The 27,569-nt window shown below is 37.7% G+C and overlaps 2 protein-coding genes across 2 annotated transcripts; one reads left to right on the top strand and one right to left on the bottom strand.

Moving 5' to 3' along the window:
* LOC118471795 (prospero homeobox protein 2-like) lies at positions 1–12,759 on the bottom strand. The gene is made up of 5 exons (XM_035958224.2): positions 12,482–12,759; positions 10,710–11,977; positions 9,160–9,261; positions 7,735–7,929; positions 1–786 (listed from the first exon to the last, which is right to left on the bottom strand). The coding sequence occupies exons 1-5, from the start codon at positions 12,606–12,608 to the stop codon at positions 619–621; spliced, it is 1,860 nt and encodes a 619-aa protein (XP_035814117.2). The 5' UTR covers positions 12,609–12,759; the 3' UTR covers positions 1–618.
* Positions 12,520–27,276, top strand: LOC111583364 (dihydrolipoyllysine-residue succinyltransferase component of 2-oxoglutarate dehydrogenase complex, mitochondrial-like). Its single transcript, XM_035958225.2, has 16 exons — positions 12,520–12,591; positions 12,939–13,118; positions 17,925–17,958; positions 18,190–18,232; positions 20,114–20,178; positions 20,268–20,342; positions 20,425–20,480; positions 20,565–20,673; positions 21,804–21,947; positions 23,582–23,655; positions 23,762–23,859; positions 23,972–24,102; positions 24,226–24,299; positions 24,389–24,472; positions 24,608–24,775; positions 26,097–27,276. The coding sequence occupies exons 2-16, from the start codon at positions 13,056–13,058 to the stop codon at positions 26,229–26,231; spliced, it is 1,353 nt and encodes a 450-aa protein (XP_035814118.2). The 5' UTR covers positions 12,520–12,591; positions 12,939–13,055; the 3' UTR covers positions 26,232–27,276.
* The last annotated feature ends 293 nt before the right edge of the window (positions 27,277–27,569 follow it).

Consider the following 27,569-nt stretch of genomic DNA (forward strand, 5'->3'; position numbering starts at 1 on the left):
ACGATTTTTAATTTGCCCAATGGACAACAAGTCTCACAGTATATTGTTTGGAAAATGAATGGATGGATCCATATGGTGAGTATGGAAGAGAGAAAGAAGCATTTGAACAGTTTCAGGAATTTCTGTTTGTGTATATCCTGTAAATTTATCATTACATTTGTCATTTTCAAACTCTGTCCTTGAACATTAAACATTTTCTTTACTTGGTGTGGACCTTATTTTGTGTTTATTACAGAAAAATATCCACCGAGAAAAAAAAAACAGAAAATATGATCTCTGTGACCAGAGTACACTTCACTGGTAAAATCCTGCAAAATATGTATTATTGCTATGTAATGTGTTTAATATAGCAAAGTACATATTACATCAAACCACCCCAATGAGGCAACAATAACAGCTGAGAATGTCTGTGACATATTAAGACTCCACTGCCAACAGTCTGGCACATTCATGGAGATTAAAGATGTTAAGGCCTGTCATTCACTTAACAGATGGCTCAGCTATTTTACAATATTGTTTGTGTTTACATGAAGACAAAGCAGTTTGCTGACCAAGAAGTGAGTAAGTCCACATTGTGACAATAACCGCTGTGGCACATTAATGTCTTCTGCGTGGTTCCTATCCAGTGTGCTGGCTTTTGAACTCGGCTGGTACGTCGCTGTCCAGTTTACAGATCACCTTGTAGATCGCTTTCTTCCAGGATGGATCTCGATCCTTCCCCATTGAAACGGCAATGTAAAACTCCCTCAGTGTGATCTCAGCAACTTCCAGGAATCTCTCAGGGACCTGTGAATCCAAATTAAATCTTATCAGTTAAGACCTTTTACAATCATGCTATTCACTCAGTCAACTTAGTAGATTGTGTTTTATATACACTACCATTCAAAAGTTTGGGGGTCACTTAGAAATGACCTTATTTTTGAAAGAAAAGCATTTTTTTAAGTGAAGATAACAGTAAATGAATCATAAATCCAGTCTAGACATTGTTAATGTGGTAAATGACTATTGTAGCTGGAAACAGCTGATTTTTAATGTAATATCTCCATAGAGGTACAGAGGAACATTTCCAGCAACCATCACTCCTGTGTTCTAATGCTACATTGTGTTAGCTAATGGTGTTGAAAGGCTAATTGATAATTAGAAAACTCTTGTGTAATTATGTTAGGACATGTATAAAAGTGTGAGTTTTCATGGAAAACATGAAATTGTCTGGGTGACCCCAAGCTTTTGAACGGTAGTGTAGATAATCAGAATCTGGCCTGCAAATCCAGGTAAGTAACAAACACCAACAGGCTGTGGTTACTTGTAAACAATATTCAACCAGTTTAACTTATCAAGATTAATTTCATTCCACATGACTATATACCCTAGTAAGTTTTTCTAACTTTTCAGTGTGAACCTTAAGGTTTTTTACAGTATTTTCCTAATGTCAAAACAGCTTTGTGTTATAATTCATGTGTTAGGAAGATTAAAATCTGCTTTACTGTGCAGTGAAGATTCTAATATGATGGAAACCAATGATTCTCCACCTGGGAGACACAAGATCATTTCTGCAAGGGTTGTAGAGAAAAAATGAAATGATAATAGGGATACCCTGAACAAATGAGTTGTTTTTTTTATATAGATATAAGCATATTTTAAGTTTTATTTGCCATTTCTTTTGGCCCATGAACCAATCTAAGTCACATATTTAGTGTCTGCGGATCTGATACCATTTTCCTAGTAAACACATCCTTCATGCATTATGGATTAACTATAGTATCTGGTTCAGGTATCAGTTGGACCCTCATGTTGGCCAGCAGAGAGCATTGTGAGGATTTAGCTAGTAAAGGGGCACCATGACAAAGTCTTCTCTGGTGCTTAATGACCTCCAGTCAGCGCTCGTGTTTTAGACAAGCCAGGATAAATTAAGACAGCATTCCAATAGATTTCCCATAAAACTTCAAGATCAACTCATACCAAACGCCCACTGTGCTTAGTTTGTGTTATCAGTTACTAATTACAATACTGATTATTTTTGGCAACTTTTTAAACAATTAAATCCAATCTTTATTTTGGTGCTTTTATTCAGCAGTATTGACAGCTGTAGAAACATTTACTAGCTAACATATTGGATGACTGTGGAGCAATGGCTTCTCAGAAAAAGTATTCCAGCTCAAGACTTGGAGCAAAAGGAGGTGTCTGAAGGCGGTTCACCTGAAAGGCTGAACGTCAAACCAAGAAACACAAGGTGCAATGCCCAGCAAACTACGTGCTCCTACCACTGTGGAGTGTGCTGCATTCACGTGCACACACACCCTAATTCAACCCCGTTCATTTCACCATTTCCCAGCACAAACATCTAAGTTGTTGCTAAGCTGTGGGATTTGCATTAATCATACAGCAAAAAGTATTAAACCACTCTCCAACATACAGAGCATCTACTGTTCGTATGGTGACAAAAATGTACCAACAGATTTTGTTAGTAACCAGTGCTAACAGTTTGCGAACGACTACATCATTGGGATGTTGTGAGTTCATGGATTGTGGTTGAAAAAGTCCTTAAACCATTACAAAATAGAAAGCCTCAAAGGGACCTGGTTATCTCTTCCATTTCCAAATGAGAGCAGGTGGATCTTCTCTTGCACAGTTGTCTTGTAAACTTCTAGCAAATATCAACCTTCCCTGAAAACCACTGATGGTGGCAGAATTATTTTGGAAAAACTGTTTTGTTTTTTTGTTCCTGAATGATCAACCCAATATTCTTACATTTTTACATAATGTAGTGCAAATTTTGGAGTATTTTTATTTGGTTTACATCAATGTAACCATTGTATCCCAAGTTTTAATAATATATATTGACTTATGTCTGAACTACTACAATAAATTGCTTAGAAGTGCAAAAAAAACAAAAAAAAAATCGTTTTTGCTTTTTTCACATATTTCAAAATACAGAAATTGCATAGCTGTATCCCTCAAATTTGTAAATGTAAAAAGTTGCACAGTATCCTGTGGTCTCGTTTATGAAGATTTTTATTATGTTTGATTTATTGTGTATTTTTGCAAACCCATCAATGCAGTGAAAAAGCGCTCTGAGACCTGGTGAATGTGTGAAATGTTAGTGTAACCGCCCAGATTTTATATGCGAAAAGAATGATCGATCTATCTTATCTGGTTTCAGCTCTACCACCAATCAAAAATTAACATGCAATCATAGCAGTGGCACTACGCTGGGCTCCATAGGGTTAATAACTGATTGCTGTGCAGTTTGGTACAAATAGTCACTGTCATTCAAATTTTAAATGAGCTGTTTCTTCGTCATCATTTTTGCTCCCCAGAGGATGAACATGTTGTATTTTGGATTTTTTGTGTCAAAAATGTCAAGTTTCCACACTGAACTTTATTTTAAATGTCAAATACTCATATTAATGGCTTTACTGCAGGTCTATTGCACTGCATTATATTTTCATCATGCAGCTTTGCCTTAATTAAATTTTCTGTTTGTGTTTTGCAGCTGTAATATATAAAATGCAAAGTACCTGTTTGCCAAACCAGGAGGAAAAAAATCTGACTTAAGTTGCTGTTCTCGATTAACGTCTGAACATTTACTGGCTCACAGGTTTTAGACAAGCAGAGCACGGACTGCAGTTTTAAAAGTCTGTTGCACAGCTAACGTCATTCAGAACAAATTTTAAATCCTATATTCTCTTTTAAATATCTTTATTTGAACAAACTCCTTGACCTTCAGTGTTTCAGAAACAAAAACACTAAATGCTTGGACTGTAAGCCTCTTGCTTTTCAATTATTTATCTTATTTATTTTATTTTGCACCATGCTTCATATGGTGTGTAATCATTAAATTATTTCCGTTTTTTGTTTAAAAATTATATTTAAGATGATCCTTCTGTTAATAGGCCATATGGCTTTTTGTTTACGGATACATTGCAGCAACTTTTCAAAAGACTAAAAATGACATGAAGTGACTTCTTTTCTGAATTCTATCTCCAAAACTAAAGCTGTGATGAATATTTGAACTTTAACCCTCCTGGTGTCTTCATTTACGGGCACCAAAAAATATTGTTTCTTTGTCTGAAAAAAAATCCAAAAATTCAGCAAAAAAAATCCCCAAATTTCTGAAAATTTGCAAAACATTCAGGAAGAAAATTCCAAGAATTCCTAAAAGTTTCCCTTAAAAGTTTTGTTTTTAAAAAAAAAAATCCCCAAATTTGGCAAGAAAATTCTTGTAAATATTTTCAAAAAATCAGTAAAAACCTTCCAAAAAAATCATAAAAGTATCTAAAGTGATTACATATATATCAGTAAAGACATGTGTAATTACATATATATAATTCGCTGGATTTTGGTTGATTTTTTTGTGAATGTTCTTAAGAAACATTTTTAACTTTTCTTTTTTCCACCAAAAAATGTTCAAAGATTTCCCAGAAATGTTGAAAATGTGGACATCAAAAGTTTCACTGTGAAAATTTTTTTTTCCCCCACATTTTCAAACTTGAAACCGGGTCAGTTTTGACCCGCAGGACGACACGAGGGTTAAACAATAAAAAAACGACACTTTAAAATAAATTTAACAGAAACTGCTACAGCTGTGCTCATAAGTTTACATACCCTGGCAAAATTGATGAAATATTATTTTTTTATTTTATTTTTTTTAGAAAATATGAGTGGTGTGTACATAATGGATGGAAGGGTTTGATCGTACAAAAACTTTTCTTTCATTTTAGGGTTAGTGGTCAGACAAAGTTATTTATTGTTTTTGGTCTGATCATTCATGTTTTTATTAAAGAATGGTACATATTTCACAAATTCTGCCAGGGTGTATAAACTTATGAGCACAACTGCAGCCGTTTCTGTTCAATTTATGTTAAAGTGCCATTTTCTTTTCTATTTGTGTAAAGTTCAAATATTTATCACAGCTTTAGTTTTGGAGATAAAATTCAGAAAATAAGTCACTTCGTGTGATTTTCTTTCTTTTGAAAAGTCACCGATATTTATCAGTAAATGAGGCAATTTTTTTTCTTTTTTGCACTTTTGCAAATAAAAAAGATAATTAATCACTTAACTACTTTTTCAGGTTTTTTTTATTATATATTTCAAAATGATACACCTTATGGCTCAGATTTCAGGCAGCATGTTATTCAATTTGATTTAAAAAAAAAAGTGGTAATGTGATAACCATGCGATTTCTTTTAATTTGAAAATCCATAAGGCCTATTAACAGAAGGATCACCTTAAACATATTTATTTTTAAAAATGGTAATTATTTAATGATTAGACACCATATGAAGAATGGTACAAAATATATTAAATATAACTGTATGTCCTATATCAAAGTACTGTGACATAACTTCTACAGTAAACGAAGCCTGATTTAATGTCTGTTTATGATATTTTTCCTCCAAATCCCCATTTAATATCATATGAAGTTCTTAATAACTCATCTTCAGTCCGCTTCTCACTGCTGTTTTATTACAGTATAACAGTTGTAACCACACTGCGTATTGAAACTGTTACAGGGTGAACCGATAGCCGAGAGTTTCAGGTTGTCACATGAGCAGTGAGTCCACAGTTTGATTCACGGCTGGTCGAACCTTCACTGTTGTCATTCTGCTGCTTGCTTTCCCCACAGTTACAGATTTCTCTCTCATAAAACAATGTTCCAGTATGCTAAGTCTGCAGTAGATCAGCTGCTTGATATGTCGACCGGCCTGTGCACAACAATATGTCGACACATTGAACTGCATTATGACTTTCTGAATACAGACCAGATCTGTTCACCTCTGTTAACATCTCACAGTCTGTGGAGAATCCCTAGGAGAAGCAAAGAATTAATAATAACGTGTTACTGGTTTTGTGACGTTCAGTACACCAGATAAATCCTAATCCCATTCATCCTTGCCCCTTTTTTCTGTCTCATTTCATTTTTTCCCTACTAGCTACTAAATTATACTATTTATTTAAGCAGAATACCAAAAGGAACTGAATAAATGTGACATCTGTGCTAGAAATAGGTGGAAAATGTTGGTACATCACCAGCTTGAAATGGTAAATCTAGGGGCATTTTATCTCCGAACATTTGCATCTAACTACTCCGGCTTCTCTCTGTGAAGGTCTTTATTTCTCTCAACAGGTTTGAACATGCTGAATGTGACTGAATAGACATGGTAGAAAAGTTTAATAAACCCGTGCAATATTAATACCTATGTCAGCATTTTCATTTATGTAAGAATCTGTGCAATAACACTAGCATGTGCAAGAATGCTGTTTGTATTTATGTATATCTTGGTTTATTTAGGATGTTATTTTGCGCTGCACTTCCTAAGTGGTGCTGTAAGACTGTAAATTTCCCCACTGTGGGATTAGTTAAGGCTTAAATGGTTTTTAAAAAATGAAGAAATTTCAAATACTAGCATCTACATAAAATTATTCAAGCAGTTTTACATCGATGTGTGAATAAACCTACAAAACATATTTTAGTATTGGGATCATTTTTGGTGAATAAACCTTGTAACGCAACTGTTTCTTTATTAAATCTTTAAAATAATAATTGAAGCTGCAGCGTTGGTTGGGTCCTGGCATCCTTGCTGGTCAGCATGGACAGGCTAGTTAGACAGCACTTCCTGTTTCATGGCGAAACATCAAAATTCTGTTGGTCGCCATTTCCACACCCTCAGACTTTTGCGGAGCATTTTAATAGCTTTTGATCACCCACGCCTGGCAAAATCTGAGCTCTGTCAGGGTCACTCTGTTTGAAAATGTGCAAAAATTGGTCCAGAATATGACTTGTAATACAAAATGGCCAACTTCCTGTGGGGTTTTGGATATTTGTACGGCCTGATGTGTTACAGATGTGTACCAAATTTCGTAGCTGTAAGTGAAACGTGGTTCGGGGGCTGAATTTTCATAATATTGCAGAGGACGCTAATGAGCCATTTTGCCCCATACGTGTTTATTCCCCTTCAAATATCAAATTGTTAGCCGATCCTGATGTGTACATAAATTTTCACGTTTTAAAGTATTGTTAGGGGCTCAAAAATGCATTTCTTTCGTCCGAAGAAGAAAGTACACTACCGTTCAAAAGTTTGGGGTCACCCAGACAATTTCATGTTCTCCTTGAAAACTCACGCTTTTATTCATGTGCTAATATAACTGCACAAGGGTTTTCTAATCATCAATTAGTCTTTCAACACCATTAGCTAACACAATGTAGCATTAGAACACAGGAGTGATGGTTGCTGGAAATGTTCCTCTGTACCCCTATGGAGATATTCCATTAAAAATCAGCTGTTTCCAGCTAGAATAGTCATTTACCACATTAACTATGTCTACACTGGATTTCTGATTCATTTAATGCTATCTTCATTGAAAATAACTGCTTTTCTTTCAAAAATAAGGACATTTCTAAGTGACCCCAAACTTTTGAACAGTAGTGTAGGTGTGTGAATAAACCTACAAAACATTAGGATCACTTCTGTTAAATAAATCTTATAATTGCCCTTTAAAAATCTTTAAAATAATAATAGTAACTAAAGAGGAGCTGCAGATATTTACTTTGAGACTTTAGAAATGCAAGAACAGATTCATGTTTTAGTGCCACACATGATTATACTGACACTAAAAGCAAAAAACATACAAGACAAACATCTGAGTGACAGTTCAGGATCTCTGCTCCCCAACAGGCTACCAGTGTTTTGTACTTTCACCATAAAGCAGTAAAAGTCATGCGTTTCTTCTCACCTGGAAGTCATTGGCCTTGTTGTAGTGCATGTTAAGAGCTCTGAAAAGTTCTGATTCTCTGCCCACAGCCAGACGCCGGGCGTCGGCCACCCCCTCCATCAGAGCGTGACGGGCGAACTTCTCCATCTGGATGTAGTAGAACTCTCTGAAGTTACTGAACCACTTGATGAGCTGGGAGGTGATGCAGCGCGTGAACTGAGACAGGAGAAAAGGTGAGTGCAGGTAGGAAAGGGTCGTTTGAATTACTCTCGTTTGTCTTTATGGTGGGTGCACAGTTTGAAAATGAATAAACTGTAATTTACCATGTCACTGTGTTGTGGTTCTTTTGGCTTTTTCTTTTGCTTCTGTCACATTTTTAGTCACTGTGGGCTCAAAAAAGATATTGGCTTCATATACTATAGATATTTCACTGTTTTGCTTCCATACTTCTTTCCTATTTGCTCTGTATAAACACAGCCTGCAGTTCAGCTTGATTCAGTCGAATAGTGTTGACTGTTGGTTGTGCTTAAATCAATCCAAACTTCTTGGTTGCGCTGAAGAACGCAAATTTTTTTTACAGAATTTGTGTAGTCTCTGCTTTTTTTTTAGCTAATTTTAAAAGGAGACATATAATAGAGGGATTTTAAATAAAAGTCCTGGTTTTTAGCTGAGATCTGCTTCATTTTCCGAACAGAACAGCACGTCACACATTCATACATTCATCAAAAAGTTGAAAATCTCTGTTTTTACAGTTTCTGGCTTTGATAAATGGTGGTAAGTTGGGCATAAGATAACATGCTTTTCAATGTGTTTTGAGTTATATAGACCTAAAGATGATATAATGTTGTTGATCTTAATACAGTTTCTCTGTGTGTTTTGAAAAAAAAAGGTTAATTAACCAAAAGACAATGGAGCATGTTGCGCATTAAGATAAGATCTACTCTATTCATCCCAGAGTACAATAAATAAAGGTTAGTGAAATATGCACAATTACAGAGGTCAGTAATTAAATAGAAACCAAAATTTAAAAAAAAGAAAGCGAAGTGTCTAAGTGGATGCCAAGGGATAGAATCTAAAAAGAAATAAAATAAGTAAAAAATGTAAACTGTAATTGAAAGTAAACAAATGTATTGCACAGAAATATTGCACTTGACAATGATGATCCTGACAGTGAGACTATTGCAGAAGATATAGAAAAGTCCAGTTCTATTGGCCATGAAATTGAATGAGTACATTAAAGACAACTGAATATTATGTTTTGAGGTTTCTCTCTCAGAATGAAAAGCAACACCAGTGCTGCTGACAGACAAAATAACTTCAGTAACACTGTAAAAAAACCATGAATCTGTAGATTTATGGTAAAAAAAAAAAAACCTTAAAGTTACTATTCAGTGAATAAAAATGACATGCTGAAATGGTGCATGTAATTTGCACAAATTTTCTCACCTGTACATCGTGGAAACACATCTTCAGCACCAGAGAACTCGGGTAGCGAGTGTAGAAGAACATGAGCTTTGCTTTCTTCAGATGGTTTGTGGTCAGACCCTCCTAAAATACACCAGTGTTAAGGATAAAACACACATCGTCGAACTGGTGATAGAAATGAAATGGAGCATTTATTGGATTCTGTCAGAAGCAACAGTGTTGCCTTTTAACAAACATGCAAAGCTGCATACTGAGGGAGGTGACCAGCGGGTTGGTATCTGAACCTCAAACAGGCAGAATAGAATTAATTCTGGTGTCTAGAAGCAGCTGCCGTAATCAAAGAAATACCAGTTTTTCTGCGACTTTTGAGTTCTGCTTAACGGTTCCTCGGTGGTGGAACAAGTTACCAAACTGTGTTCGATCTGTAGGGTTCCTCTCAGTCTTTAAGAAAAGACTAAAAACTCAACTCTTCACTGAAGACCTTTGCGCTTGACAGACTGCAAAAAAGAAATTCCTATTACCTCCTGCACCAAGGTCCAATTATCACACTTGACCTTGTTTTATGGCTCTTATCCAGGTTGTTTTCTCCTGACTACATCATTGCTTGTGTTGTATCTACTCTCAGATGTACATCGCATCAGATAAAAGCATCTCCTAAATGAAACCATAGAATTGTAGAACAGTCTGATTTTCTTAAGACATTTTTTCTTGAAGAAATCAAATCGGGACTGATGGTAGAAACGTAATTTCCTGTTTTGGAAAATCAAATGGAGCCCTTATTGGATTCTGTCAGGTGCAGGGTTGTTGCCTTTTTTTTTTTTTTTTTTTTAAATCATGCAAAATTGTTGAACAGACTCACTTATAGCACATACCGAGGGAGGTTACCAGTGGGTTGTTATCTGAGTCTCAAACAGGCAGAGTAGAATTATTTCTGGTGTTTAAGGGAAGCTGCAGTAATCAAAGAAATACCAGTTTTTCAGCGACTTCTGAGTTCTATTTAATGAACTCAGAAGTCACGGTGGTAGAATGAGTTACCAAATTCTGTTTGAGTTTGTCTCAGAATTTAAGAAAAGACTAAAAACCCAACTCTTTACCGAAGACCCTTACACTTGACAGACTGTAAAAAAAGATCTACTCTAAGATGTACACTACTGTTCAAAAGTTTGGCGTCGCCCAGACAATTTCGTGCTTTCCATGAAAACTCACACTTTTATTCATGTGCTAACATAACTGTACAAGGGTTTTCTAATCATCAATGAGCCTTTCAACACCATTAGCTAACACAATGTAGCATTAGAACACAGGAGTGATGGTTGCTGGAAATGTTCCTCTGTACCTCTATGGAGATATTCCATTAAAAATCAGCTGTTTCCAGCTAGAACAGTCATTTACCATGTTAACAATGTCTACACTGGATTTATCATTCATTTAATGTTATCTTCATTGAAATAAAAAGCTTTTCTTTCAAAACTAAGGACATTTCTAAGTGACCCGAAACTTTTGAACAGTAGTGTACGTCGCTTCAGACAAAGCGTCTGCTAAACGAAACTGTAGAAACTTTTGAAGGATACATTCAGCATGTACAGGTTGTTCTTCACCAGGCTGTCCGACTCGATCTTCACGTGAGGGAGACACAGAGTCTCCAGAAGCATTGGATCCACGGACACAGTGTGAATCTGTGGACTTCTCACCGATCTGGAGTTGACCTTCGATCTCACTTTGACCGAATTCCAATGCGCATCAAACGCCTCAAACTTCGACTGAGCGACTTCCGGCAAACATTTGTGGTTCTTCTCTGATACTCGATCCTCACGCTGAGCCGAGTCGTGGCTGAAGGTGTTTGGAGATTTGGGACGATGGCGAGGTTTCAGCCTGGACTGGAGGACAAACTTGTTGGATGTTTCCACGTTAGGCTTCTGCAAAACCAGAGATAAAGCTTCTGTCTGAACATCTGGTACCTCTGTAGCCCCGCAGCAAGGAAGTTTATTATCTCTACGTGTCGACGACTGAAGATCCATATCAGTCTCTACGTTCTCCACATCGTTAGTCTGTAGCAGTGGCATGCTTTTGAAAATCGAGTCCACACTTCTGCTCACAGCTCTGGACAGTTCATGCTTTAAAACATCTGCCATCAGCTTTATCCGATCCGGTTTGGACTGAAAGTAGCTCATGAGCTTCACCTTCTTCCACCCTTGATGTTTTCTGCTTTCAAACTCACAGTACGGGTCAGTAAACGTGTCACTCAAAGATGTTTCAGGAGAATCTCTGGGGTATTTCTCCTCCTTGCTGCTGTCTGTGATTTCACTTCTTTCATCTGTGTGACTGAATCTTGTTCTGAGCTGTCTGAGGTTCTGTTTTCTTGTTGCCCGACTTTGACTCGATCCACTTCGGTCCAAGTGTTTCAGATTTAAAGGCAGCTCTTCAATGGTTTCTTCTTCTTCCTGCACACAGTCCTGATCTGTTGTCACACCTGAGCAGCACAAACCAGGAGAGCCGGTCATACCTTTGATGATATTTTCCACTCTTGCTCGCTTTGCCTGGCGACCGCTGTTCAGGTTCCAGTCCTGGTGGAGGTAGGGGTTGGGTAAATGTCCAGCGGTGTCGTCTCTGGATGAACTGAGCTGGTTTGAACAGATCAGACCAGAAGCTGCGTCTCTGGTGCTGTAATAAGAACCGTCGGGTAGCGTTTTCATGCTCTCGCCGTCTCTGTGGAAAGTCGCAGAAACACTTAATGCCTCTGAATGCTGAAACGGGGAAAGATGTTCTGCAGTGCAGCCGTCCAGGCAAACGCTGCTGGAAGAGTACATCCCTTCGCTCCAGACGCTTTGATTCATGCTTGCTAGGTTTAAAAAAAAGGACAAAAATAATTAACAAAAAAAATACATTTTGTGGAAACATTGATTGTCTGATTTATTTTAAAGTAGTTTGTGCTGAATTGTACACACATCTGATTGACTACTTGGCAGATTTAGTTGCATACACTGTTTTTTAAAGTCAAATCAGTCGCTCATAAAGCACATTTAAAGCAGAAAAAACAAATCAATCCTATGAATTAATCTCACAGATTTAAATATTGAGTGCCATTTATGATGTGAATTTACATGAGTAATTTACATGTTAAGAATTAAAACCCTACAAAAATCATCTTAAATAATGTTTTTTTTGATGTTCTATATACAGCTGTAGATTTTCTTACAATTTTTTTTTTTATTTTTCATGTTAAATTTAAAATTTCAGACCTGGTTTTCAACAAAACAACAAAAACCCAACAAATTATTAAAATGATTAAAAATGATAGAGGTAATGAAGAATCCAGATGCAATATAAACAGCTGATAACCCACCTGCTTGGTTCCTGAAAGGTCCAGAGGATGCTGCAGGTCTGGAGGCTGCAGGAGGAGGAGGATCAGTTATTTGTAGTGGTCCAGCTGAGAGCTCCTTCAGAAAACAAGAGGTGTGGCCACATAACATTATATATATTATGAATGTGACACGCAATGTGAAGAATTAGTGAATCTGTATTAATTAACACTGTTAATTTGTATTTTTGGTCTTTTATTGTGAAATGGAGCTCATATGCGTGTTAGTTTTAATTAATTTCAAATGTCTGGCTGCAGTAATAGAAGTTTGCTGCCAAATGTAGGTAATGGTACAATCCTGTTGACGTTAAATTTTACTATGTTATTATGTAAGACAAAAAACGTGTTTATTTTACTGTAGTTGAAACTTTTAAAAGTTTTTATTCCACGGTGAGGGAAAGTATGATTAATTTTCAGCCCCATTTCCCGCTGTTTGGTACAGCGTGCCCCCCCCTGTCGTCCAGCCGCAGTGGTTCTTCCCAGTTGGGCAGCTCCCGCTCCAGGTCACTGCGGGCTTCCGTAGCTTCGCTTCAGCCGCGGACGGCAGCCAGCCAGCGCAATGTTATCCCGGTCCCCGTGTGTTTACCGGACACTTGGCCGTTCTCTGTCAGCGGCGAACCAGGTAGGAGTAAAGAAACGGCGACATAAGACTGTGTTAGAGCCTCTGGGAGACATTAGAGCTCAGCTAGCCGTTAGCCGCAGGAGGTGGGCCGCTGCTACAAGGACGGACAATGGCGTCGAAGTTAGCTTCTGGTTCGTAGCTTCGTAGTTGGCAATTAAGGGGAAAGTTAAGGGAAACTTCACTCACATTTTCATGTTTTTCCACATTGTAATGACGCAAAACCGTGTTATATGTATTGGTTTAAACTTTAATGCTGTCTGAAACCCACTTTCACGTTTGCTAAGCATTTTGTTTGTGTAGATGCAAATACAAACAGACTTCAGTTTGTTTATTTTTTGTATGTAAATCATGTCAGACCAGCTCCATATCCAAAACCACCATGTGTTCACTGTTAAATCTGGACTAGATATTCTTACAGAGGTTGACGAGTCTTAGAAACACAATATTTAATCTATAAGACCTTGTATTCTGTTTACAAAGTGCAAAAAACAATGATTTCACTGCTTGTTTTCACTTGTAGATCCCATTAAACAACCTCCAGATCCAAAAACATGATAAAAACTCATCACATCTGGACCAGATTGTCCTACAAAGGCTGAAGAATTTTAGAGTTATCGTCTCTTAATTGTGAAACCTTTCATTCTGTTTATGAAAAGGCAAAAAAGGAGAAAATTCACAGTCTTTTTTTCTGGTAGATTTCATCAATCAAGGTCCAATTCTGAAATCGCTCCATATTAACTGGCCAGATGCGGACTAAATTGTCCTACAGAGGCTTTAAAATACAATCTGTGATTAGTAAATCATATTTTTTAATTTGTTAAAGGGCAATAATGCATGATTTCACTGCTAGTTTTCACTTGTAGGTCACATTAAACAAACTCCAGATCCAAAGTCATCATGTCTGGACCAAATTATCCTACATAGACTGAAGAATCTTAGTTATCATCTCTTACTTGTGAAACCTTTGATTCTGTTTATGAAAAGGCAAAAAACAGGAGAGAAATTTCACTGTTATTTTTTCTCGTAGATTGCATCAAACAAGGTCCAGATCTAAAATCGCTGTGTATTAAATAATACACAGTGATTAATACTATTAACTGGCCAGATGTGGACTAAATTGTCCTACAGAGGCTTTATCACACAATCTGTGTTTTAGAAAACATTTCATTTTTTTGTGTTAAAGGGCAATAATGCAAGATTTGACTGTTTCTTTCACATCTAGACTGTATTAGACCAGCTCCAGATCCAAAATCACGACATATAAACTGGTCAGATCTAGATGTGATGGTCCTACGGAGCTTAAAGAGGCTTTAAACAGATTTTCTGCTTTGAGTGCAGTGTGTTTTTCAGCCCTGAAGATTTTATATCTTTCACATATGAAATTTTAGAGCTCAAAAATGCTATGAGGATTAAAAGTACAACATTTTGATCCACCATGTCACACTTAAAGTGCCAGAAAGTCACAAAAAAATTCATAGTATGACAGTAAAACTTTGTACAGCTTCATTGAATACACTGAAGTTATTGTTCATTCAAAGTCAGCTGATTCTGAGGAGGTCAGATGAGGACTTTATTCAGATTTTGCATGTAATGACCCTTTCATTTTAGTGGTCTGACGTAAGTGGCTCATATGTAACGGAAGCAGCAGCATTTTGACAAACAGAACAAAGCTTTTACAAATCCGAGAATTAGTTATTTAGCTTGCAAAGGACAGTCTAGTCCGGATTTAACCTGTCTCTGTGTACAGTGGGTTAAATTGGGACCTGGTGTGATGTGGACCAGATGCACAACAAGCTGCAAAATGTCCCTTTATTGCATAAGTAGAATGTAGAAGTGGGTTTCAGTCAGCGTAAAGGTGTTTGATAAACGTCTAAAAAATCATTAAGATGTGATTTAGACAACAAAATCAGCTCCTCAACGCTGCAAGTTAACATTCCCTTAACTCTTCCCTTAACTTTTCCCTCAACTCCTAAAGCAGAAGCAGTGAATGTGAAGCTAACTTCAGACACCTTCAGCTCATTGACAGTCCCACTGACAGTCTGTTAAACATGCAGTTCTATCTCAGGACAGTTAATAAATCTCAAACCTCGGTTAACTTTAGCTTTAACAGCTTCACTAGCTAACATGCTAATAAACTCTGTGCCCCCTGCTAGCTTGTTTTTCTGTGTGAAGTGACCGTCCTGACAGGTGAATGTTAGTAAATTATGGTGCGGTGGTTGTAAGGCTGAGCTGACAGAAATAGCCCTCACCATGCCAGACATGTATGTGCAGGAATAACATAGCTCTGCCCTCACAAGACCGGCAACCTTTTCAATGCTGTAAGCAGGAAGCTAAACTGAAACTTGATCTACGTCAGAAGGGTCAAAGTCATTTTAGTTCAGGGGCCACATGCAGAACAATTTGATCTGAAGTGGGCCGGACCAGTAAAATAAAAGCATGATAACCCATAAATAACACCAAATACTTCCCTTTGTTTTAGTGCAAAAAAATACATTCTGGAAATGTTCGCATTTAATGAAGTATTTTTTTACAAATCATTATAAAAAAAAATTTCTTAAGAAAAAGAAGTTTATTTTGAACATTATGCCTCAGTTTATCATTTACACATTACAACTTACAGATCACAGTTTATCTACAAAGACACAAAACATTTAGTCATCTGGAACTGAAGGATATAATATTTTACTTTGTGATCAGAACGACAAAAGTCAGACAAAAAAACAATAAAAACAACAAAATATTACAAAAATGAGACACAAAATGACAAAAAATGAGACAAACAACACGATGCAAAACAAAGAGACAATGAATCAGAAAAAAGTTACAAACAACAAAAACGATATAAAAAATTAAACACAAATGAGGTCAAAAATGAGAAAAGCGAATAACAAAATGGACAAAGTGGACAAACAACACAAGCGATACAAAAAAACCATAAAACGGCACAAACAATACACAAAACAACAAATAAAGCAAAACACAAAATGACAAAAACAAGACGAAAAACACGAGCGAGACAAGGAAACACAAAACAACAAAAACGAGAAACAAAACGATAAAAACGTGAGACAAACGACAAAAAAAGACAAAACAACAAAAACCAGACAAAATGTTACAAAAATGAGACACAAAATTACAAAAGAACAATGAGCCATATAGTATTTTACTTTATGATCAAAGCAGCTTGTCAAGATGTAGAAATTATTTTACATTTCCATTCATTTCCACATATGAGCAGTGATAATGACCACCAAAAACCTAAGTAGGAACTATTAATGAAGGTCAAATTATTCCCCTGCCTTTTAAATGTATAAAATGTACACATAAAACATGCATTAGAGTTGTCTCAGTGGATCAACTACAGGGTTCCACCAAACCAAACTCAGTCGTTCTGAAGCTGCTGACTCACATTATATTTAATGTCTTTGAATATTTTCACAGTAAGGATTCATTTTCCCCTCTGTAGTTTTTACACTTTGCAGTGTACACAGGTAATACTGAGTGTGTTTCAGGCATTTTGTTTGACACTTCCTTGTCTGCTCATGTTGGACGTGTTGTGGAGGTTTCAGTTCTTCTCTGAGGACTCCTCCCTCCTCTGGGTTCCACGTCAGTTGGTTTAGCTTCTGGTCTCCGCTAGAACCAGATGCCCCTCTCTTCTGGAAGCCCTGCCCCTAAAACAAAACTCATATGACTCATAACATAAAACTTTAGAGCGGCCTGTTCTGTCAGTGCTTGAAAATCCAGCGGTTTAACTGAATGTTAAAAGTGTATATATGCATTTATGAGACATGATTTCCATCAGGGAGAACCAAAATATTAAAAATAATGTTTTTAAAGGTGTTCATGTTGTTCATCTCCCTACATCATTACAGTACAAGGTGAAAGGTTGTAGTTGTGTGAGCGGTTAGGATGTATTTTATAGATTAGCCGTGTACATACTCAGTTTCCTCTTTGATTCATACTCAGTTTCCCTTCAGGAAATAACTGATTACTCACTAACTAAAGCAGCAAACCACACAGATCTGGATGCAGCTGCTGTTGTGAGCGATTTATTTTATGTTTGTGTGACTGTGTCTACAAACTCATTTTAGTTCAGGGGCCACATTCAGCCCAAGTTGACCTCAGGTGAACCAGACCAGTTAATCAAAGCATAATAACCTATGAATAACTGCAGATTTTTCCTTTGTTTTAGTGCAAAGAAGTACACACTGAAATGTTCACATTTAAGGATTTATCTTTTTACAAAACAGTATGAACAACCTGAAATGTCTTAAGAAAAATAAATTCAATTTCAACAACATATATGCCTCAGTTTATTATTCACGCATTACAACCTACAGATCACAGGGTGTCTACAAAGGAACAAAACTTTCAGTCACAGGTATCTGGAATTGAATGATATACTATTTTACTTTATCAAAACAAAATAAGTCAGACAAAAAACAACAAAAACAAGACAAAATATTACAAAAATGAGACACAATGACAGAAGAACAATGAACAATCTAGTATTTTACTTTACGATACAAACAACTTGTCATGGTCTAGAAATTATTATAAATTTATGATTTTGCAAATGCACAATTTGCAGTTAATGTCTTCTCTGTAATTTTTACACTTTACAAAGTCATCCGCATGTTTGAAACCGCTGTTTTAAAAGAAACTTTAATCTGTCTCTTCTTTTATTTGTCTGCATAATTTATTGAGGAATCTGTTTCAAAGACTCGTGTCCTGTGCTTGTCTGTTTTTACACTTTACATAAAACTAACAGCAAAGTAAGATATGTTTTAATCTTTATTTTTTCAGGCCACTAACGTGTTGGTCCGACAGACTGCATCAGGTAAGTGTTTTTCTAATCTGGCTGTTTATTTGGATTTGATCCCGGCTGTTCTTACTCCACTGATTAAAGGTGTTCTCTGAGTGGGTCGCACAAAGCGGAGTCGGCTGAATGGCCGAGACATCTGAGGAGCAAACGAGTGTTTAACGGCAGCTTTCAGACGACTCTGCTGAGGTTTTTAATGTTCGGGAGAAGCAGGAGTTGAAGCTGATTTTCTCGTTTCTGTCTTTTAAGGTCACTCAGTCTGCAGCAGGCTGCTTTACAGGAAATCTCAGCCGTAAGTTTCTGATCTCTGATCTGTCTTTAAAGTTAATATGTACAATCCTCCAGTGCAGCACAACTGTCCTCTTTTACTTGTGTTTTCTAAACTGAGCTTTATGTAGGAGCCATGAATGAATTGTTTTATTATAAGGTAAAAGGGCATGATAATTTGTTTGGTCACGTGGATATGGGTGCTGATAATTAAGCTTTTTCCATTGTTGATTGAGAGAGAGGGAGTGAGCTGGGTCGCCGTACTATTTGTTGACCGCTGTTTTTCTTTGATTGCTTTGATTATGACTTTGGGCACGTTATCATGAGTTGATAATCTTTTTTCTTTAATAAAAGGTTAAATTTACACTGGAAAAAAATGCCCCTCTCAAAACAAGGAAAAAAAACATGTTTCAAGGAACTTTTACCTTGAAATAAGTGAAAGAATCTGCCAATAGAACAAGTGAAAAATGGCTTGGCTTTTGTTTAGCGCGTCAGACAAACAGGCCCACCCTCAGTCCCTCAGTGACTCTTGTTTGCTGCACTTTACACCTGCACATTAAATACACGGCCCATCCAAAAAAAAAAGTCACACACTAATATTTCCTTGGACCACATTTATCTCTGACGACACATATTCACCAGGGCATCGTTTTGATAAGTTTCTGCAATGTCAAAACATTTATTTCTGTCCAGAGTTGCATTAATTTTCTACCAAGATCTTATATTGATGATGGGAGAGTCGAACCGCTGAACAAAGTCTTCTCCAGAACATCCCAAAAATTCTCAGTGGGGCTGAGGTCTGGACTCTGTGGAGGACAATCCATGTGTGAAAATGATGTCTTATGCTCCATGATCCACTCATTCACACCCCATGAATCCTGGCATCGTCATCTTGGAACATGTCCATGACATCAGGGAAGAAAAACTCCATTGATGGAAAGACCTGGTCATTCAGTATATTCAGGTAGTCAGCTGACCTCATTCTTTAGGGAACATAACGTTGCTGAACCTGACCAACCCCAGATCATAACCCAAACCCCCACAGGCTGGTAGGAACTAGACATGATGAGGGCATCACTTCATCTGCCTCTCTTCTTACCCTGATGCCCCCATCACTCTGGAACAGGGTAAATCTGGACTCATCAGACCACGTGACCTTGTTTCATTGTTCCAGAGTCCAATCTTTCTGCTCTCTAGTAAACTGAAGCCTTTTTCTTCTGATTCACCTCACTGATCTTAGAGCTATACAGCTGTTTAGTCCCAGTCTATTGAGTTCCCTTCACATTGTGTGTGTAGAAATGCTCTTACTTTCGCTATTAAACAGCCGTGAGTTCTACTGTTGATTTTCTACGATCATCTAAGAGTTTGTTCCGACTACATTTGTTCCTTGAAGATGATAGTTCACCACTATCCTTCAGGTTTTAATAATTCATTGGACGGTTCGTAACCTGATTTTAGTAGTTTCATCTCCTTAGTTGTTTTTTTTTTTGCTTGATTTAGCTCAATAATTTGACTCTTCTTAAACTTATAAACATATTTTCCATGACCACAGGATATGTCTTCCAACATGGTTGTTTAAGAAATGAGAAGCTCCTCACTGCATCAGCTAGAGTTAAATAAGTTGTTGCAGCTGAAACATATTCATCACTGCAGTAATTATCCAATGGAAGGATCTTACCTATTTGCTTAGTTTAATCCAAGTGGAGACTTTTTTTTTTTTTTTTGGACAGGCAGTGTATTTATCTGTTGTGCAGGAAACATCAGCAAATTAGTCAAAATTCTGTGTGCTATTAGAGTAATTTATCTCTGAAATGATCGGTCAATTAATCGATCTTATGTGAATTAAACACAACAAATAAAACAGATTTGTGAAGTTGTTGTTGTTTGTGTGAAATTTGTCTTCCAGATGTGAATTTCCTTCTTCAGTGAATGTGTACCACATCAGATACTTCAAGACGTCTGCCGCTCACAGTGTGTACCACAACAATCCTCAGTATTGTGTAAAAAAACTGCTCAGGGTTTAACTTACAGTAACATTTTTTGTTGTTGTTTGTGTACAGGGGATGAAGTGGTTACAGTCAAAACTCCTGCATTTGCAGAATCGGTTACAGAAGGGGACGTGAGGTGGGAGAAAGGTTGGTATCCAGATCACGGGTATAATAATGTCCACAGTGATTGAACTGCTCAGTAACAGCATGTCATTGGATGTTTTTCCAGCTGTGGGCGATTCAGTGACAGAAGATGAAGTGGTTTGTGAAATTGAGACTGACAAGGTATAAACAGTTAAACCATTCAACCTCAGATCTGCTACTGAAGCACTGATTTAACAAAGTAATGATGTAAAACTCTGCTTCCAGACGTCGGTTCAAGTCCCTGCTCCAGCTGCTGGAGTCATCGAGGAGCTGCTGGTTCCTGATGGAGGGAAAGTAGAAGGAGGAACGCCTCTCTTCAAGCTCCGGAAAGGAGGTTTGTTTACATCTGTTGTCATCATTATGTTTGTTTAAAGCAGGGGTGTCAAACATGCAGCCGGTGGGCCAAAACCGGACCACCAGAGGGTCCAATCCGGCCCGCGGGACGACTTTGTAATTGTAAAATTGTAAAACTACAAATTTTAAATAATTTCTAGACCATGACAAGTTGTTTAATCATAAAGTCAGATACTGGATTGCTCATTGTGCTTTGTCGTTTTGTGTCTCATTTTTGTAATAATTTGTCTTGTTTTTGTTGTTTTTTGTCTTGTTTTGTCTGACTTTTGTTGTTTGTCTCGTGTTTTTGTCATTTTGTTTCTTGCTTTTGTCATTTTCTGTCTCATTTTTGGAATATTTTGTCTTGTTCATTTTTGTCTTTTGTCATTTGTCTCATTTTTTGTCATTTTGTTTCCTTTTTGTCTCACTCGTTTTTTTCGTCTTATTTATGTCATTTTGTGTTTTGTCTTATTTGTGTCATTTTTTTGTCTTGTTTTTGTCATTTGTCCATTTTTTGTCGCTTTGTAACTTTTTTGTCTAATTCTTACCCTTTTTTAGTTTGTTTTGTGTCATTTGTCTCATGTTTTGTCATTTTGTGTCTCACTTTTGTTATTTTGCATCTCATTTTTGTAATGTTTTGTCTTGTTTTTTGTTGTTTTATGGTTTTTTTTTTTTGTCTGACTGTTGTTTTGATCATAAAGTAAAATACTATAGCGTTCTGTTCCAGATACCTGAGACTAAATGTTTTATGCCTTTGTAGACTCTCTGGGGGGCATCTGATATGATGTTATGGACAAAATTCTGTACTCAAAAATGTGTATTAATTATTTATAATGTCTAAGACTTTATAAGTAGAACAGCTACATTTTTAGGTGTGTATCAGTATACTGTACTCTGTGGTTCATTGTGGAGCTGAACTGAATTTTTGTCCAGCATGTTTTCAATTTTAGATTACTGTCATTTTGTGCTACATTTTTTTGATGAGAATTTTTTTAATTTGATGAAAAAACACTATTTAAAATTAGCAGAATTATGACAATGCTAAAACCTACTAAAGCAAAAATGTGCATTTGGTGAATCTGTAACTCCAAATTAACTGCGTTTTTCCATCTTTACCTCTTTTTTTCTCAGCTGCTGCCACTGCCAAACCTGCTCCGTCTCCAGCTGCAGATCCTCCACCTCCAACAGCTGCCACCCCTCCACCTCCTCCTCCACCACCTCCAGCCCCTGCTGCCACACCTCCAGTGCCACCACAGCCGGTCCAAGCCAAACCTGGTGGGTTACTTCTCTTTATTTATTCATTCATTCACTTATTCAGTGTACACTCAGTGGCCACTTTATTAGGTCTACCTTGCTGGTAAAAGGTTGGACCCTCTTTTGCCTTCAGAACTGCCTTGATTCTTGGTGTCATACTTTCAACAAGGTGTTGGAAACATTCCTCAGAGATTCTGCTCCATATTGACATGATAGCATCACACAGTTGCTGCAGATTTGTCAGCTGCATCCATGATGCCAATCTCATGTTCAACCACATCCCAAAGGTTCTATTGGATTGAGATCTGGTGACTGTGGAGGTCATTGGAGTACAGTGAACTCATTGTCATGTTCAGGAAACCAGTTTGAGATGATTTGAGCTTTGTGACATGGAGCATTATCCTGCTGGAAGTAGCATCAGAAGATGATCCACTGTGGTCATAAAGGGATGGACATGGTTAGCAACAATACTCAGGTAGACTGTGGAGTTTGGAGACAGGAGTGACACCTGGTGTGGTCTTCTGCTGCTGTAGTCCATCTTCTTCAAGGTTGGATGTGTTGTGTGTTCAGAGATGATATTCTGTATTATTTGGTTGTAACCAGTGGTTATTTCAGTTCCTGTTGCCTTTCTATCATCTCCAACCAGTCTGTCCATTCTCCTCTGACCTCTCACATCATCAAGGCATTTTGATCCACACAACTGCTGCTCACTGGATATTTTCTCTTTTTGGGATCATTCTCTGTAAACCCTAGAGATGGTTGTGTGTGAAAATCCCAGTAGATCAGCAGTTTGTGAAATACTCAGACCAACAACCATGCCACATTCAAAGTCACTTAAATCCCCTTTCTTCTCCATTCTGATGCTCGCATTGAATTTCAGCAAGTTGTCTTGACCATGTCTACATGTCTAAATGCATTGAGTTGCAGCCATGTGATTGGCTGATTAAGTATTTGTGTTAACAAGCAATTAAACAGGTGTACCTAATAAAGTGGCTGATGAGTGTATATTATAAAGACAAGCCTCACAGTAGGAATTCAGTGCAACAAAAGTCAGTTCACCTTTTATTACAGAGATCCAAATCATTTATGTTTTCACTTCTTCATGTGACCGACTCAGTCCTCCTCTGCTCTTTGCTGTGAGGTTGTTTGCTCTGCCTTTCTCTTTAAAACATCCCGAACATGTTCTGCTGCATTCAAGTCATACTTTGCAGGATCAACTTTTCCACTTTTTTACCATTTAGAAACCCTTGTGTGATGTTTGCAGCTGGCTCTGGGCGTCCTCTTGTTGACAGGCATTCATGGTATAAATGTAATCCCCCTAGCAGCTTTTTGCACTCAGGCGATCACATACCTACCTGCGTGCTTCACTGTCAGGACTATGCATTCACTGTGATAGCACTGCTCAGGTTCATGCCAAATATCTTGGACTTCAACTGAGCTAAGCAAATTTTTCTTGGTCTCATCTGACTAAAGAAGGCACTCTCAACAACTGTCAGACTTCTTGTCTAGCTCAATTTAGCAAGTAGCGCTCTGTCTGTGGCATCATTTTAGGAGGACAACCACTGCAGCTCTGATTAGTGGTTCTGCGGTATCTGTCTTTCCCCTGGTTTTTTTCAAAATTTTTCACATCTGTCATGCCCTCTCTCCTCATGTAGTTTCTGCTGTCAAACCCGCAGCTGCAGCTCCACCAGCAGCTCCTCCAGCAGCAGGATCCAGAGGAGAAAACAGGGTAAGACACCTGCTCATCTGTACTAGAAGTAATTAAGCTTTACACACCAGCCAGCGAAAAATGTGAACAAATTTACAGGTGGTTTGTTCTCCTCTCTTGCGACCAGGTGAAGATGAACCGCATGAGGCTGAGGATCGCTCAGAGACTGAAGGAGGCTCAGAACACCTGCGCCATGCTGACCACCTTCAACGAGGTGGACATGAGGTGAGAAGATTAGTCCCGCTATGTTCATCAAGGAGCCTGACTACAAAAGAGCCGTATATGCACTTCATGAAACACCCCAATTTTATCTTTAATGTTCTCAATTTTGCCTCAGCAACATTCAGGAGATGAGGAAACTCCACAAGGATGCTTTCTTAAAAAAACACAACATCAAACTGGGTTTTATGTCGGCATTTGTTAAGGCTGCTGCACACGCTCTGACCGACCAACCTGCTGTCAACGCCGGTAAGACGACACATTCACAAGTGTTTATTTTGAAATTAAGCTGTCTGTTGTCAGTGAGCCCCAAATATACCAGTTAGACCTGGTTTTCCTTTAAGCTTTACTCACAGAATGTTTTTACTACAGTTATTGACGACACAACCAAAGAGATCATCTACAGAGATTACGTAGATATTAGTGTTGCTGTGGCAACTCCAAAGGTACGACTTTTACCTCTCGTATTTTTGCTACTAAATTCTGAGTAACACTGAAAACATATGATTAACCAGTTTGTTCTTTTCATAAACAGGGGCTTGTTGTACCAGTGGTCCGTGATGTTCAGACCATGAACTTCGCTGATATTGAGAAAGCCATTAATGCGCTGGGAGAAAAGGTAAAAACAAAATAAATATCTTCATGCAACAGGAGAAATACATCGACAGTCTGGATTTTAAAGCACATTGTTCAAGATTTTAGGCTGTTGTGCAATATTAAGTAAAACCAGCATCATCTGTGTTGTGTTGCTCAGGCTCGTAACAATGAGCTCGCTGTTGAAGATATGGACGGAGGTACGTTCACCATCAGCAACGGTGGTGTGTTTGGCTCTATGTTCGGCACACCCATCATTAACCCCCCGCAGTCTGCCATCCTGGGCATGCACGGCATCTTCGACAGGCCTGTGGCCATCAATGGAAAGGTGAGAGTGTTCATAGATAGTGTTTCTAATAATGAAATAATATCTGCAAGGAAGGACGATCATAGCACGTGTTAATATCTACTGGCGTTAGACACTTCATTTGTAGCAGTAAGAAAAATCCTTGATTGCTTTACTTAAATGTATTAGATGTCTTGAAAGCACATAATGAAAATGCAGAATTTGTAACCTCAGTGTGATGCAGCAGCTCTGTCTTTGTGTATCAAAGGGAGATTATATCTTTATTCATATTTATTTATATACACTACTAGTCAAAAGTTTGGACACACCTTCTCATTCAATGCTTTTTATTTCTTTGTATTATTTTCTACATTTTAGATTAATACTGAAAATCAGTACTATTTTGTTTACAGCATAATTCCATATGTATTCTTTTATAGTTTTGATGTCTTCAGTATTAATGTGTGTCCAAACTTTTGACTGGCAGTGTATGTAAATTAGTTTTTCATCGTTATCTTAACATTAAAATTATTACCTATGGTTACATTCAAAATTAGCTAAACAAACTTAAAATGTATCAATAATCCACAACGTCGACTGAAATAAAATATTTTGTATTGATAGATTTTTCAGCTATGTCACCCAGCCTTATTACTCCACCAAGTAGTGATATGGAGTTATGTTGGTTTGTCTGTCAGTCTGTCTGTTAGCAGCATTACTCAAAAACTGACTAATGGATTTGAAATTTTCAGGGAAGGTCAGAAATGACACAAGGACCAAGTGGTTAGATTTAGGCAGTTATGCAGCTTATAGTCTGGATCCACGGATTTCTTTAAAGATTTCTGTATGATTGTGAGATAGTGGCCCGGCGTCACTGTAGCTATGACAACAAGTGAGCACTACATTAACTGTCTGCTGATGATCACATGATTGCGACCCGACTACAAATCCACTGCTGTGGGCTTATCAGGACTTATCTATTGGAAATGATACAAGGAACAATTTATTAAATTGTGGGGGTGATTCCGAGTCCCATCAATTCCCGCCACCTGCTACATATTTAGGTGATGCGATTCAGTATCCATATATAACGTACGCATTCATAGCACACACCTATGATCAGTGCAGGGTCATTTTGTTTGTGGGTACATCTGTGTTAAATGGCCACATTTTATGTTGCTCTGATTTCTGATCATCAATAACTAATAAACAAATGCTGCATTTAAAAAAAAAAATGCTGGATTTCAGACATCGCCATATGGGGGAATGAGCATCCTTGGAGGAGTACTGTGCTCTCTCAGTGCTTTTCTTGTTTCCAAATGTCACACACTCCAGCAGTGCTAACTATTTTCTGATATAACAGGTTGAGATCCGACCCATGATGTACGTGGCGCTGACATACGACCACCGACTCGTCGACGGCAGAGAAGCGGTCACCTTCCTACGCAAGATCAAAGCAGTGGTGGAAGATCCTCGAGTGCTGCTCCTGGACATGTGATGTTTCTAGCACCACGTTACTCTTTATTTAATGATATTCAGCTGCATAAAATGAACTCCACATCACAGAAAACGCACAAAATTGCCTATACGGCCACTGTTGTCATTAGTAACTGTTCAGTCCAACTACAAGGGGTAACTGGAGCTGCGTTTCAACACTAGTGAACCTTAAATGCATGCTATTACCTATAGAGAGGAATCTGAAGTATCTGCAACGTGGGCAGAATCAAGATAATTGCTTTGCTGCATTGGAATTTGGCCGACATTTCACATTACAGCATGTCACATACATTACATTATACTGCAACATAACTTACATACGGGTGTGTTATGTCCCTGTGCTCTTCAGATGTGTAGCCACATGAAGCAGGAGATAAACAATCGCTGTATTCTTCTCACAGTTGTGTAATCGTAAAACAAAAAAATGGCTTTTCCAGAAAGCGGTCGGTTGCGTAACTTTCTCCGCTGCTCGTTAGCCGGTCGCTCCTGAGCCACTCTTTCCACAGCGGGGCCAAACGGAGCTAATTCAGATTAGTTCAAGATGTTTAATGGTAACACAGGTTTATAAGATTTCCTTGGTTTGCTGCAAGAAACAGTCCGGAAACACGAGTCAGTAACCAGGAAACTAGATTTTTGTATGGAACATGTGTCTACCGGTGCCATGCCTTTAAATCAGCGTCGACTGATGTGCTTGGATGTGACTCAGTTCAGTTATATTCCTGCTTTGCACTTATCCACGGCCTGTGTTGTATCGTTTTTAGTTTTCGTTGTTGTCAAGACTACAGATTCTGAGCAGTCATCAGATTTCAGCAAAGCGGACAATTTACATTATTCATTAGCAGAAACTGTACAAAACAAACATGCACTATTGGTTTTTAGTTTACTTTAAAGGCGATAAGTTGAGAGTAATGTTCAAAACGCACAATTTGCCAGCAGGTTTTTATGTTAAGCTCCAATGTTGGAACAGATGTGCATTGTCCTATCTTATACATGAAATATTAAAAAAAAAATATTTTAAACATTAAACATCTTAAGGGAAACTTAAAGGGAAACTTGTCCGATGGTTTTCCTTTTCTGAGATTTGTACAGATATGCTGTATTACCAGTCAACGTCATTTAGGTTGTGTTTGCTACAAAAATGCAGAAATATTCATCAGCCGCCTCTAAAATGGAAAGTTTCTTGAATCTTGAAACCGACCCTCATTGGGTTTTTTGGATAAAACGAGACATTCAAGTTTGTAATTTCTGCAAATCAATCGATTGCACATTAATTGATAATGAGCATATTAGTTGCGGCCTTGTTTACATAATTCCAAGAGGACGCCGCGCCAGACAAACT

The sequence above is a fragment of the Amphiprion ocellaris genome, chromosome 12 (assembly GCF_022539595.1).
Source record: "Amphiprion ocellaris isolate individual 3 ecotype Okinawa chromosome 12, ASM2253959v1, whole genome shotgun sequence".
Classification (NCBI taxonomy): Eukaryota; Metazoa; Chordata; class Actinopteri; family Pomacentridae; genus Amphiprion; species Amphiprion ocellaris.